This window comes from Malania oleifera, chromosome 11 (assembly GCF_029873635.1).
Source record: "Malania oleifera isolate guangnan ecotype guangnan chromosome 11, ASM2987363v1, whole genome shotgun sequence".
NCBI classification, from domain to species: Eukaryota; Viridiplantae; Streptophyta; class Magnoliopsida; order Santalales; family Ximeniaceae; genus Malania; species Malania oleifera.
Window position 1 is genome coordinate 10433963 of NC_080427.1, and position 15962 is coordinate 10449924.

Consider the following 15962-nt stretch of genomic DNA (forward strand, 5'->3'; position numbering starts at 1 on the left):
CAAATTTATACAAATTCAGAATAAAAAAATTCATGTAATTTCGAACTGTACTATTTTAGGTGGCAAGCCCAACGATAAGCCCGTGTGTCACAAGACGCAATACGCCCACGGCCACGATGCCTAGTCAAGGGCACGAAAGACAAGAAACTGGGACGGCACGGCAACCATGTAAAAGAAAACAGGAACGAGATCACCGCATGTCCATATCTTAGTCTCCATATAAAAACCAGAAACCCTCAAATCCCAGACCTAGACAGCTCCAATCTGAAATTAATCCCCCACGCACGATTCTACACGAACAATGGAGAGCATAAACTCACCGCCCGGCATCAAAGGTTGCGGTTCTTTCTACGCCCCTGCTCTCATTTGCATGGTCGGCGTACTCTGCACCGCACTGGCGCTCGTCGCCTACCGCCTCATACTCGTAAAATACTGCCTCACGCGGATCCACCGAAGCCCCGCCGCCCCGTCGCCGCAGTCCGCAGCCGCGCCATCAGCCGTTGGCGTCGACGAGAAAACCCTCCGCGCGATTCCGACCCTCGCGTACTCCGCGAACAAACACGGCCCGTTCCGGGTGGACCAGAGCGAGTGCGCGGTCTGCTTGGGGGAGCTGGAGGAGGGAGACACGGTCCGGCTTTTGCCCACCTGCCGGCACGCCTTTCACGTGCCGTGCATCGACGACTGGTTCGCGGCGCACCGGAGCTGCCCGGTATGTCGGTCGGAGGTGGAAGCGCCGACGGAGGAAGAAGGCGTCAGTGAAGTAGTCTGCGTGCAGGAACAGGGAAGGGACGGCGGCGGTGAGTCTAGTGCTTCTCCATCACGGCCGGTGGAGCCCGGAGGGTTTATCCGGCGGGAGAGGGGGATGGGTTTTAGTGGGTTGAAGCGATCGTGGTCGATGGATCAGTCGACGTGTGTTATGGAGATGGAGAGGGAAGAGGAAATATTAGGGTCAACCTCTTCTTCTTGTTCTGCAAATATGCGTTATTTGTGTTATTCTTCGAAGACTTTAACGGGGGCAAGATCGCATCGAGCGGTAGTGTTGCTGAGGTCTTTCTCCCAACTGGGGATGGGTCGACATATCAGTGGCAGGCCTGCTGCAATTCTTCCCTACTGAGATTTTTTTGCTCCTACTTTTTTTTGGTCGAAGAGTCCTTTTTCTTTTTGTCGAAGAGTCCGAGAAATTTTTTTGTTTGCGGAAATTAATGTAGGTATGATTAATAAGATTTTAACTGTCAAAATTAAATAATTATCAAATAGATACTCTCTCTCTCTCTCTCTCTCTCTCTCTCACAAACACCAACGATCAATATATACTCCATAATTGAATTTTTGTGTAATCGTTATAATACCGGCTGGGGTGTACGTATAGAAGCTACGGATCCTTTTGCTTGTAGTTGAATGTTATAGCTAATTACCTCGAATCGAAATCGACGATGATTCGTGGTCCATTCGTTTAAATCGGATTCAGGTTTAGTAGATAGTGATTCGTTTATAAACGGGTCAATCCGAATCCAACCCGTTTAATAAACGAGTTAGGCAGGTTTGGATTGGATATTCGTGAGTGACCCATTTAATTTGATATATATATATATATATATATATAATATTAATTAAAGAAACATACTATTTTCTACATTTTATTTTCTTTTGTTAAGATATTAATAAATAAAATAAAAAATGTCATTACTTTTTTTTTTTTTTAAAATATGCTACTTTATATGAAATATTTTTAAAAATTAAAAATAAATAAATTATATTTTTAAACAGGTTCTTAACAGATACCCGTTTATTAAACAGGTGGATTTGGGTTTATATGTTAATCACCCATTAGTAAACAAGCCAACTCGAGCCCGTTTAGGACTCCACCTAAATCCGACCCGCTATCCCATTTTGTCACCCCTACCCTTGCATGTAGATCAACAGGAGGTTGTATACGTCAGGCAATGATGCGGCATTGATTTTTCATGGCATGCAAAGTTAATTTATTTAATTTTTAAAAAAAATTGGAGTATTTATTTTATAAAAACTAACTTATTTGTTAACATAAAATTTAATCTTAGATTTAAAAAATAGTTTCTAAATCTCTTTTCATACCTAAGTGGGGTTAAAGCAGAACTAGTTTCCTGAATAAGGAAACGAAGTGAACTTCGAAAGAGAATTTGAACATCACTCAATGATCTACTACGCTTCTATATATGCGTGTAATGCTGAAAATCTAAGTTTAAAAATGATTGGATTAAAATAACCCTATGCATAGTTACAATATATATTGTCCTTATAGTTTATGTTTACTTAATGAGATAATTAGAAAATGTTAATTAAATAAATATTTGTGTATCAAAGCTTAGTACACATGTTAAGCAGTTTAATACATATAGAAACAAACTACCCATAACTACAAAACTATGTATACAAATTTTCGAGTTATATTATTAGTTATGTAATTGCATAGTTATGTATTTTAAATTATAATGATAGGTGTATTTAATATTATAATTGTTAGATAATATCCTATATATTTAAGTAATATTTTAATTAAGGGGCACTTTAATGTAGTAACCCGATAAAATATATATATATATATAATAAATAAATAAAGAGATATTTTGGAGAAGATATTTTGAGATATTTATATATAAATATCTTGGAGAAGATATTATTTTGATTACTTAAAGACTAAGTTAGGTTTTTCTTTATAAACTCTCTCTCTCTCTAAGATTTTCGAGCCGTGTGTTGCCGGAATCGACGATCCGACGTTGCTACGTGGATTAGGGAAGGAATCTTTACAGGTTCTACGGATTATAATTTCATTTCGGAGATTTTCGAGTTTTTCTTAAAAATTTGAGGTAAGGGTCGGTTTTTGCTTTTAGTCTGGTAGATCTGTAGTATATAAGATTATGAAGTGTTGTTCTTTGAGTATTAGGTTTCAAGGTTTTTGTGTCGTTGTTTTGAACCGTTTAGGTTCGAGGTTCGGAAAGTTAGGGCTTGAGTTCTGGGTCGTTTTAGACTCCGATTCATACACAGGTAAAGGGGTTATGTTAATACAGTGATTTAAACAATATGAATAATGTTGAAATAACTCTTAGCTATCGAGTTATAGCGGTTTTAGGGTTTACGAGCCTCAGTTCGATAAACCAACTTTATTTTCAAAACCAACTAATCAAATTCAAATGTTATATTTTTAAAATATTGTACTTGTCATTCTAGACCTTTTCACTGGTTGGAAATATTGTTTTCGTTGTTTAGAACCCGTACAGTGCTATAAATTGTTTATATTTACTTTTGAGTTGTCTTCAAATGTGGAAAACTGTGTGGCAGGTGTTGATGTTGTGAAATATTGGAACTGTTGTAAAAATGTAGGAAGTTTATTTGACAGCTACGAGCCAGATTTCACGTAATGATGTGTTTTGTGAAATGATTTCAAAATAGTGTTTAAATTTCCTAAATTGCACGATATGCTTTAGGAACCCTGGGGACTGATAGTGTAAGCACGAATCCGTTGCCAATGAGGGCACCATACTTTTGATCTATATGAACCTAGGCTGTATTGAGACAGTAGGGGTGGTCAACCCCGATTGTGGGGATTTATACATGGTATAAAGTTTGAGGGTGTGTCCTATCCTGTATATATGTACATTTATTAATTGTTGCTATATACTATGGGGTTGTTGATATGATGAAAATGGGCTACATATTTTATGATTATGGAAACGATGATTATATATGTTTATGCTTTTGTTAAACACTTAAAGCATGTTGGCCACACAATGTTATTAGCTTAATCGTCCCTTACTGAGAGGTGTCTCACCCTATCATACAAACTGTCTTTTCATGTCCTTATTGAAGTTGAGATTAGGAATGACTGGGGCAGGGTAGCGATCTGTTTTTGAGTGAGCGTCTCCACGAGCTCAATTTTGTAGGTTATGTTATAGGTTTTCAGAACTTGTAAAATGTTGTAAGACTCGAGGATGCATCGAGTATCATACAGTATTGTATATGGATGTGCGTTCAGCACCACAAATCCTTTTAGCTATACAGGCTAAGAAGTTACTCCTAGGGGGATGCTAAGGGTACCTAACGTTTTTGAAAGACACGACAGAAGAAAAACGTAAACTAGAAGAGATTCCTATAGTGTGTAAGTTCCCAGACGTGTTTCTAAAGGACTTTCTAGGATTACCTCCAGATCGAGAGGTGGAGTTTGTTATAGAGTTGGTTCCAAGTATGGTGCCAATATCGAAAGCTTCATGTCGTATGGCTTTAGTAGAATTGAGAGAATTGAAAGAGTAGCTACAGAAGCTACTAGATAAGGGGTACATTCAACCGAGTGTTTCACCCTGGGGAGCACTGGTGCTATTTGCAAATAAGAAGGACAGGTCGATAAGGATGTGCATCGACTACAAAGAGCTTAACTAGATGACGATAAAGAATAAATACATGCTACCTAGGATTGATGATCTGTTTGACCAGCTACAGAGCACGCAGATCTTCTCTAAGATCGATCTACTATCTGGGTATCACCAGCTAAAGGTGAAAGCGGATGACGTTTCGAAGACAACTTTTCGAACTAGGTATGACCATTATGAATTTATAATTATGCCTTTCGGTTTAATGAATGAACCTGCGACATTTATGGATTTGATGAACCAGGTCTTTCATGAATACTTAGACCACTTCGTTGTGATATTTATAGATGACATCCTAATGTATTCCACAAATGCTGCAGAACATGAAGTTCAGTTGATACTGGTACTACAAATGATAAGGGAGAAGAGGTTATACGCTAAACTGAAGAAATGCGAGTTCTGACTGAAATAGATTGTGTTTCTAGGGCATGTAGTGTCCAAAGAAGGAGTATCAGTTGATCCGAGTAAAATAGAAGCAGCAGTGGACTGGGTGAGGCCGAAGAATGTTCAGGATTTAGAAGTTTTCTAGGTCTTGCTAGATATTACCGACAGTTCGCTGAAGGGTTCTCCAGTTTATTAGGTCCATTGACATGACTCACGAGAAAGAACGTGAAGTATGATTGGACAGATGAGTGCAAGCTGAGTTTCTAAGAGCTAAAACAGTGGTTGGTTTGCTCCAGTTCTAACCATTCCATCTAGGGATGGTGGATTTGTTATCTTTAGTGATGTCTCTAAGAAAGGTCTCGGGTATGTTCTAATGCAGCAAGGAAAAGTGATTGCTTATGCTTCTTGTCAACTTAAGGAATACGAGAAGAACTACTCGACACATGATATGGAATTAGCAACGGTTGTGTTTGCATTGAAAATCCGGAGGCACTACTTGTACGGTGAAATGTGCAAGATTTTTACCAACCATAAAAGTCTTAAGTACATTTTCACCTAGAAAGAGTTGAATATGAGGCAGCATAGATGGCTTGAGCTGATAAAGGACTACGATTATACCATTAGCTATCACCCATGAAAAGCAAATGTGGTAACTGATGCTCTGAGTCGGAAGTCTATTGATGCGTCAGTCTCAACAGTGAGAGTTCAGCATCATATTTGTATCGACCTAGAAAGATTGGGCATAGAGGTTGTGGAAGGAAATCACCAGGCTCTTCTTGCTAACTTGGTGGTACAACCGACCCCACATGAGAGGATCAGAATAGCTCAGAAGGAGGACACAGAGCTAGTAGAGGTTGTGGAAGGGGTACATAGTGGTTCAAAGCCGCACACCATTCACTATACACCATACATCCAGGAAGTACAAAGATGTACCGAAACCTAAGGGAATCTTTCTGGTGGTCGAACATAAAAATAGAGATTGCCCGTTTTGTAAAGCAGTGCCTGACATGTAAGAAAGTAAAGGCAGAACACTAGAGGCCAACAGGACCCCTTTAGCCACGTGACATTCCCAAGTGGAAATGGGAGCATATCTCGATGAATTTTGTTTCGGGGTTACCTACGGCGGTGCATGGGTAATATGCTATATGGGTTGTGGTAGATCGACCGACAATGACTACACATTTCATTCAAATCAGAGTTAGCTATCCTATGAATAGGCTGGCAGAGCTACATGTGCAGGAGATTGTATGACTCCATGGTATCCCAATTTCTATTGTTTCAGATCGAGCCCCACATTTTACTTCTCAATTTTGGAAGAGTCTATAAAATGCCTTGGGATTGTAACTTACATTCAGTACATCATTTCACCCGCAGACGGATGGACAATCCAAGAGGACTATTTAGACGTTAGAGGATATGATGTGGGCATGTGTACTAGATTTTGGGGACAGTTGGATACGGTATCTACCGCTTGTGGAATTTTCGTATAATAATAACTACCAGGCCAGTATAGAGATGGCACCATATGAGGCATTGTATGGTTGTCGGTGTCGGTCTCCTTTGTACTAGGATCAAGTAGGCGAGCGTAAGATACTAGGACCGGAACTGATTCAGCAGGTCTCTGCCAAGGTTGAGATGATTAGAGAGAGAATCAAGGCAACTCAAAGTCAGCCGAAGAGTTATGCAGATACTCACCAATGAGAGCTAGAGTTCGAGGCAAGAGATATGGTATTTCTAAAGGTCGCTCCGATGAAAGGGGTTATGAGGTTTGGGAAGAAAGGGAAACCAAGCCCTCGGTATATTGGACCATTTGAGATGCTGGAAAGTGTAGGTCTGGTTACTTATCGAGTGGCATTACCCCCAGTACTATCTAAAGTTCACAACGGGTTTCACGTGTTAGTGCTGAGGAAGTACGTGCTAGATCCTTCGCACGTTTTGAGTTACGAACCTCTAGAGATCAGTGATGCATTAGCATACAAAAAGGTTCTGGTCAGATATTAGATCAGAAGGTGCAATAGTTATGGACTAAGGAGATACCATTAGTGAAGGTATTATGGCGTAATGACGCAGTGGAGGAAGCTTCATGGGAATTAGAGTTAGAGGTACGCCAGAAGTACCCTCAGTTATTTATAGATAGTTAGAGTTAGATAGGTATGTAGAATAAATGGTTCATATTATTTTAGATATGGTCTTCGGGAGAGTTTTGTATGTGTATTGTAATCTCCTGACGCATCACATTGTAACCACGATATTCTTCCGCCATATGTGAGGGTATGTAATAAACTTATGCCAGAGCCGCTTTGTGGGTGGCTGCTGACTCTTCTGTAGAACTGGGTCATAAGGTAAGGTTATGCTTAGAAATAGTTAACAAATTTTGAGAACGAATTTTTTATAAAGGGGGGAGATTGTAGAGACCCAAACTCATAAAATAAGGATATAAATCAAAAAAGGGTAAAAAAGTAATTTTGGCAGGCTTCGTCGACGAAGCCAAGGTTCTCATTGACGAATGCCCTTATAAGATTCGTCACCAAAATTCATAGCCTTGGGGACAAAGAGATCCTGACCGACAGGGAAAAATATCAAACTAGGGTTCATCAACGAAGGAAGAGGTTCATTGACGAAGAGCCTTCTGTGGCTCGTCGACCTAGGCACCACTCGCCGATGAGTTTGACCGGGTCGAGGGGTCTATAAATATCATTTTTAGTTGCTTAATGGTTAAGAAATCGCAAAAGCTCTCTATCTCTCTCTCTCTCTCTCTCTCTCTCTCTCTCTCTCTCTCTCTCTCTCTCTCTATCTCTCTCTCTCTTTCTCCAATCCTTCGCTGTTTGTCACTCGAATCCATGATCCAACATTACTTTGTGGATTAGGGGGAAAACCTCTACGATTATAGCAGATTGGATCTTCGTTTTGAGGATTTCCAAGTTTTATCCCGAAATTGAGATAAGGGTCTAAGTTCATTTTTTATTCGGTAGATCTGTAGTAAATAGGATTATGTTGAAGTGTTGTTCTTTGGTTTTTAGGTTTTGAGAACTAAGTTCATTGTTTTGGAGCCGTATAGTTTGTGTTTTAAGTGTTCAGGAAAAAAGTAAGGGGATTTGTTTACATCAATCTTTTTAGAAAACTAAATCGTTAGAAAGTCAGCTTATGTTTATATGCACGTATTGACTGCTTATTTGCAAAGTTTTACCAGGTAAAAATGGCAGTTTTACGATTTTACGGTTTTGGTAAAAATGAGGGTTTTGGCATATGATCTCCAAACTTTTCAAAACTTCTTTATTTGCATTAAACTTAACGTAGGTGTTGACCTTATAAGTCACACCCGGTTTTGATAATGACAAATACTCTTGTATTTAATGAATATCTAGTTCATGTGCAGGTCTACATTAGCAGATACATTGACGGCACAAAGAAAAAGTAAAGTTGAAGACCCAATCTCTTTTTGTAATGAATTTCAAATCTATTTGGTTTGTAATAAGCACACACAACACATGCATAGTTTATCTTGTAAGCTCAAACCAGGTACGATCTAAAAATGACCGTAGAAAGACCTTAGGGTTTTCCCTTCGGTCGACCATCACTGGAATTTTTCGGTGTCTTCAAATTAGACCCCAAGTGACCCTTAGACACACACATTTGCACATATGTATGTTAGGCACTTCATTAGGATTTGTGTGTGTTAAAACAGGACATAAATGCACACTTTGTGCACTTTTGGTCGACCAAATCAGGCAGTTCATTCTACCCTAGTCGACCGAAACAAGGCCTGGGTCAACGGTTGACCAAGGCCCTGGTCGACCAAACCAGGTAGTTCAAAAAGCCCCGATCGACCGAAACCTCCCTAGGTCAACATTTTGACCATCTGGTCGACCGAGCCATTTTTGTGCTCCAACTACCTAGTCGGCCGAGGGTCCTCGGGAGAAATCCCAGTGGTCTGGTCGACCGAACCAGCCGGTTCAAAATGGCCCGGTTGACCGAACCTCGGTAAAATAGGAAAATCACCTTCTCTTGGTCGACCGAGCCCTTAGTTCAAAATCCCCCTAGTCGACCGAACCATATAAGACCTGGTCGACCGAACTGGTTCTGGTCGACCGGACCTCTCGGGTTGCACCTAATCTTTTACCGCAGTTACAATTTTTAAACAGGGTTAAAATGTTTTAAACGTCATTAAACTTTTCTAACAATCCCTAATAGGTCCCCAACGGTCAAAAATTCTAGTATGTCTATATATACCCTATCATTTGGGAGAATTAAGCAATCGATTAGAAAAAACAAAAATCAAATTTCTCTCTCAAGCTAAATACTTCCTATTGCTCATACTATTTCCAAATCCACTCAAACTTACCTACTTCATCTCAGTATCATTTGTAAGTGTATTTGAGTGTTATTGGTTAGAGGTTTGCTCTCTCATTTCGTGAGTGTTTGAATCGATTTTTTTTTAGAGCATAACCTAAGTATTCTTATGAGGCTTTTCTGATAAGCCTATCCTAAGAAGACTTGTGTTGAACTTCCGAGTGTTGCATTCTCATTGCAATATCTTAGGAAGTTTGTATTGGTTTTTGGCTTGCAAAAATACTTTCAAACTTACTCAAATATCTTGTGGTATTCATATTGACATTTTTGTGAAAAGATATTTGTGTTTGATATACTAATCTTTGTGGCAATATTCATTCAAGTTCATATCACTTGCTGAATACAAAGATTGCTTAGCTTTTGCAAACCAAGCATATACACTAGTTGAAGTGATTGACACATACTACTATTTGAAATATTTGAGACTTGCATGATATCTTTGTTTGAGCATCTTGATTAAGAACATATTGAAATACAAAGATTGCTTGTTGACACTCTCACGTACTCATTACACTGATAGAAAACATATTTGAGAGTTGAAATATTTAGACCACATTGAGCTTACATTTTAAATCATCTGTGGTGTTTGTGATTGTGCGCATTTTGGGTACAAATCTGCTTTACATGAAAGCACCCTTATATTGTACCTTTTGATTGTATATCTGAGAGATTCCAGGCGTGGCTTGAGGGAGCGGTAATCCAGCCTGGTAAGAATTGGTATAAAGGTTGAGGTCGGCCCTATGCTAATTGACCTGGTTTGTATAGGTGCTGCTCCACCCATTTAAGTGAGCAAGTTATTGTGATAATCCTTGTGCTAGTTAGCCAAGGCGGGGACGTAGGCAGTTGGCCGAACCTCGATAACATATATATGTGTCACCCTTCCCTTTACTGCTTTCTGGTGCTTGTGTAATTGATTAAACTACTTTATTTAATATATGATATTACTCGCACTAGATTGACCATAGGATTGTGAACATACTGCTATTAGGAGGAATACTTAGGGGATAGATTTTAAAAATTCCAATTCACCCCCCTTTTGGGATCATAGTAAAGCTAATAGTAGGAGATGCTTGAACCCCTTGTTTTTCGTTTAAATGTTACTTTTTGAGTTATATACTATATAAAACGAATTTTTGACCAAACAAGTGTGGCATATTATATGAAAAGAAATATACTGAACTATTATATACGTAATATGAACTATGGGGGCTGAAGTTCCATTTTGCTATCTGAAAATGTGGAAAACAAATGTCGTTATAAATCGAGCTTTGTATGTGAAAAGAGTTAAACCGAGTGTGTGTGTGTGTGTGTGTATGTGTGTGTGTGTGTGTCGGTTTATACCACAGTATGAATGAATGAGTTTGTGAAAATACTAGAACTGTATAGGTGATTTATAAATTGGAAACAAGTTAATTTGTCTTATTGTAAATTATATATATAATATTGGGACCGTAGCTTGTTACTATAAGAGTCTTAAAAAGCTCAATGTTATGTGAGAGCCTTAAAAAATTTCAATGTTATATGAAGCCTTAAAAAGCTTAAGCGCGGTCTCGTTGCTATACTCTGGATGCAGTGCAACAACACATCTGATTTTCAGTGTGGGTATCGAGATAGTCGGCTGGGTAGGTGTGTGCCACTAGTGGATTAATGGACCAAGTGTATTCAGTCAGACTATAGTAACCATAATGACTGATAGTGCCTGCGTAAGGTAGGGCTTGTTTAGGGATTTATGATCGCATAACCCGCACCAAGGGGTAATGTTGGCATTATTATGAAGTTTCTAAGCTGGACGGTGTTCTAAACAAGCATATATATGATTTAAAAACTAAAGTCAAAGTCACAGGTTTGAGTACCAAGCAGAGGGATTGTATAGTGTATGAGTCTATACCCTACCCTAACCTTGGGAACTCTTGCTTGCAACGATGCTGAATTATCTATTATAGAAAATGTATAAATATCTCCTATATTACAGTATTGAGAGTATGCTTTATATGTAACTACTTTTAACTAAAATAAACATATGTTGTCACGCACTGATGTAATATCTTCCACCTTACTGAGAAGTGTCTCACTCCAAGATACAACCTTTGTTTCAGGTCATGCAGGACATCGGTCCTAGTTGCTAGGGGGACTTGGAACGTAGTCTTGTGTGTAGTTTACGTAAGTGTTTTGTACATGTAATAGACTTAGTTTAGAATGTCTTTTTGGGGATTGTAAGAATAGGTTATGTTTTAAGTACGTTCGTATGTATGTAAGGATATAGTTAGAAACTCTGGTTTGTCTATTAGATTCAGTATGAATGTTTGTGTTTTCCACTATACATAAGATTACAGTTTAGTATGAAACACCCATATGTCCCTTTTAGGGCAGGTTGTATATATATGATTATCAGAGATAGGTGTATTATACAGGTGTAGTAGCACTCCGAGGCCATATAAAGGGTCTTGGTGTTACATGATGAGTGTAGTTTTTGCAAGCAAAAAGGTCATATGAAAGGTCAATGTCCATTATTATTAAGTAAGGGACAACAACAGGCTTTGAAGCCTAAGCATTATCACACTGCAGCCACTATATCATTAGAAGAGTCGTCTCCCATCGCGCATACACTCTCCATTATTGCAGAGCAGTTGTAGAAGCTTCTTTCTACATCAAATCCTAATGCCTTACCTTTTTCTCCCTCCATAGGTTTGTCTTCCTCATCCACTTTAGGTATATCTCCATTCACTTGGGTATTTGATTTGGGTGCTACTCATCACATGTCAAATGACATCTCTATGTTTACATCAATATCTTCTAACTTGACACCTTCATCTATTTTGACTACCAATGGTACCCCAATCCCATTAGTAGGTACTGGTTCCATCATTTCATCTTGTTTGTGTCTTTCTATATTTATTTTATTTCTCAACTTTCATTAAATTTGATTTCTATTAGTCAACTATGTGATTCTGGATACTGTTTTTACTTTACTCCAATCTCATGTTTTGTGCAGGATTTACATTCCAAGAAATTGATTGGGACAGGCAGTAGGAAGGGGGGATTGTATATGTTATAAGAGCTTTGAGTCAAAGAATTTGCTGGTTCTAGTGTTGATTTGTCTTCATTTCGTTTGAGTTCAAATTCTTCTAGTTTTTATTTGTGACATTCACGTCTTTGACATGTTTCTAGTTCTTGACTGAGATTTTTGGCTTCCACGGGAGTATTAGGAAATTTATCTTCTCATGATCTTTCTGATTGTAGTAGTTGTAAGCTTGCAAAATTCTTTGTTTTGCCATTTAATAAAAGTACATAAGTGTCTCTTGCACCCTTTGATCTAATTCATTTTGATGGACAAGCTCCTATTACCTCAAAGGGATGGTCCCGATATTATGTTTCTTTCATTAATGATTATACTCATTTTTCTTGGATATATCTTATGAAGAATTGTTTTGATTTCATTAGCATCTATAAAATATTTCATGTTTTGGTTCAAACACAACATTCAGTTGCCATTAAGTGTTTCAGGTTCGATTTGGGGGGGAATACAGTTTTACTGAGTTGTCCACCCTACTTGTAGAGACCTGAAAAATAATAATAATAATAATAATAATAATAATAATAATAATAAGTAAGAAAAAGGAGAATTTGGTTTGGCACAGGCCAAACCGTCGATGGTTTTCAATAAGCTCAGACAACCATCAACGGTTTTGAATTACCGCAAAAAGGTAAGGGTAAAATAGTAAAAATTGGTTTGGTTAAAAACCAAATCATTGACGGTTTTTCTTAGGGATAGAACCCTATAAATAGGTTCCAAGTCATTTTTTTAGGTTATAATATTTCTTCTCTCACCCTCTCTCTCTCTCTCTCTCTCTCTCTCTCTCTCTCTCTCTCTCTCTCTCTCTCTCTCTTCGATTTTTTGCTCGGTTTAAGCCTGAATCGAAGGAGAAACATCATTTCGGGATCTTGGCAACATTTCTCTACAGTTTAATCGAAACGGTTTTGTGATTTAGGCTTTCTAGGCACCACTCCAAAACTAGGGTAAGTAAGACGTTTTAATGTTTAATCAATTATTTGGAATGTGTGGGCCTCGGAATGTTTAAATGGTATTTATCTTGAGGTTGAGCTAATAAAATAAGGGTATATGGATATAGGGTGTTGTGCGAACGCTGCAAGCATCGTTCAAGGATCCCTGCAGACATATCTCCAAGAAACAAGTAAGTGGAATAAATTATGTTAGGCATTTTGGGAATCAGTTGATTAATTTAAAGCATGATAAAATGATAATATTGTAAAGGATTTTCTAACGTATTCGGTATTTGAAAATACTGGTTTTGGATTATCATATTTTATCTAGGCAATTATTATTTTATGTAATATTACTTAAAATTTGTGTGGCATGAGTATTGGTTTTGTTACCATATATTTAACGTGTGGGAATATTTTATGATGAAATGTGATTCATATTGGCAGATATTGTGAAATGATAGAATATGATTTTATATTTAACATGTGGGAATATTTTATGATAGAATAAGATTTATACTGGCTTATAGGAATTATTGAAAATACAAACAGGGTATTTTGATACTGAGAAATGTGATTTATACAGACAAGATATTTTTGATATTGATATTATTGTGGAAATTGTGGAAATGAGAACCCTGATGGACCAGTGATGTAATTAAGAGCGCGATACCATTGCTAGGAAATGAGTCAGTGCAACCACACTTAGCGGGGAGAGTGTTGGTATTGGGAATCAATTAGGCTTGTGGAGAGATGTTGACCACCCCTGGGTCCGGACCAGGCTACGGTGGGCCAATCCTACTACAGATGCGAATTGTTTTGACTTAGCCTGGTGGGCCAACCATGGCTAAGTCCCGTCTTTGGGTCGCACAACCTGGTCATGTGGGGTGATTACATGACAATGATATATGAATGTCCACTCATGTTGGTTCCTTATTACAGACATGATGAAACTACGTTTATAGACATGTTGGGTTTCAAACCCAGGAAAACATATTGAGCACATACATATTTTTGAGAAAAATATATGGTTTCAAATGTATATATATATATATATATATATATATATATATATATATGAGTACAGATTTCATGATTACTCATCTAAATTATTTATTAAATGAACGTGTTTTGATTCATTCAAACTCATGTTGCCACACACTGACAATAATTTATTCCATCTTACTGGGAGGTATCTCACTCCTTAATATTTTAACATTTCAGGAAATCCAGAGAGATGGGCTTAGAGAGCTCCAGGCATGATTAGTGGTTTTGGGGATTGAAGTTAGTGCCGGTGAGACACTGCTATTTTATCTGTGTATAGATATGTTTATGTACCTTGGTATATATAGGTGGTTTTGGGAGAGAGATACTTTTGTATTATGATGGTAATAGTACTCTGGTATGTATTGTATATGGGATGTATGAATATTATGCTTCCGCTGTATTATAATATAGCTTATGGACAGTCATACCCGATAACCCACTTAGGGGTCGAGTGGTTTATATATGGTATTAGAGTTTCATGCATATAAAAAAAATAATAGTAAAACCTTTAAGTCGTCACAGTTTGGTACCAGAGCCTAGCTTGCTAGATTCTACAGACTTCAATGGATAGCAATACCAGAGTATAGGAATGGCTTTTGATGAGGGTAGGATATGGGTAGATTAGGAATCTAGCAAGTCATGATTGGAAGTTAGATATAATCTTGGGTTTTGGTTTCGAAGTGTGGAAGCAAGAATCCATTGATGGTCTTCTGTGATTTTCTTGTGACAACGGTTTTAGGAAAATTACAGCAAACCATTGACGGTTTTTGTTTCTGTGCAGAGAGACCGGAACTTGAGATGTTAGTTGGTTGGATAGGTCGGAATTTTGTGAGTTAGAGGCTTAGCCCTTGAAATGGTTAAGTATATATATATAAGAAAAGTATAGGAGAGGGATTTTGGGCCAAACCATCGACGGTTTTGTGTGGCAGGTAAAAATCGTTAATGGTTTTGTGTCTGGGTTTTGTGTTGATGCTTACAATGAAGAGGTGAAATGCTTAATTGTTTTCTTAGTTAGATAATAGTAACCGTCACAATAAGATAATGAAATTCTAAGATTGTTTCTGCCCTATTTTCCAAGATGGACCCCGAGAATAATAACGCGGGAGGTAGTAGCCATATGGGGGCTTCTAGCTCGGGTGCCAATGATTTGGATCAAGTCCTACGTAGCGTGGCTTAGCAGGTGATGGCGGAGATAGCATGGAGTTCTAGGGAGCAGGGTTTTCCGCCAGTAGACCAGAGCTACACCATAGAGCAGTTCACCGAGATAAATCCCCCAATTTTTCTAGGAAGTGACGATCTGATTATGGTAGAGAATTGGGTGCAAGAGATTGAGAAGATCTTGACAGTACTGCATTACATTGATGAGCAAAAAGTTCAGTATGCGACATTTAAGCTGACAATAGAGGTTGAGCGATGGTGGTCAGTAATGAAACTCCTGCAAGAGCAGAGGCTAGTACCAGTAGCACTGACTTGGGGACGCTTTAAGGAGATCTTTTTCAACCACTACTTCCCTGCCTCTGTTAGAGATGCTAAAATGGAGGAGTTTCTGAATCTGATCCAGGGTCATATGATAGTACCACAGTATGCCGCTAAGCTCGTTGAACTGTCCCGCTTCACCCCATTTATGATTCTTGATGAAGGAAAGCACAAAGGTTTGAGAGAGGGTTGAGACAAGAAATATATGATCAGGTGGTAGTTATGAAGATACGATATTTTTCAAAGCTGATGGATAAAGCTACTGTAACAGAGACCAGTCGGCAAAAGGGTACAGGAGAA

General features: G+C 38.3%; 1 protein-coding gene across 1 annotated transcript; it reads left to right on the plus strand.

Annotated features, from left to right (window-relative positions):
- Positions 1-257: 257 nt before the first annotated feature.
- Positions 258-1271, plus strand: LOC131168235 (RING-H2 finger protein ATL80-like). The gene has a single exon (XM_058127537.1). It carries the CDS (start codon positions 302-304, stop codon positions 1112-1114), a length of 813 nt encoding a protein of 270 aa, XP_057983520.1. The 5' UTR covers positions 258-301; the 3' UTR covers positions 1115-1271.
- The last annotated feature ends 14691 nt before the right edge of the window (positions 1272-15962 follow it).

Bases quoted from the DNA above. Each gene is read 5' to 3' on its own strand.
- LOC131168235 (XM_058127537.1), top strand. From the start codon at position 302: ATGGAGAGCATAAACTCACCGCCCGGCATCAAAGGTTGCGGTTCTTTC.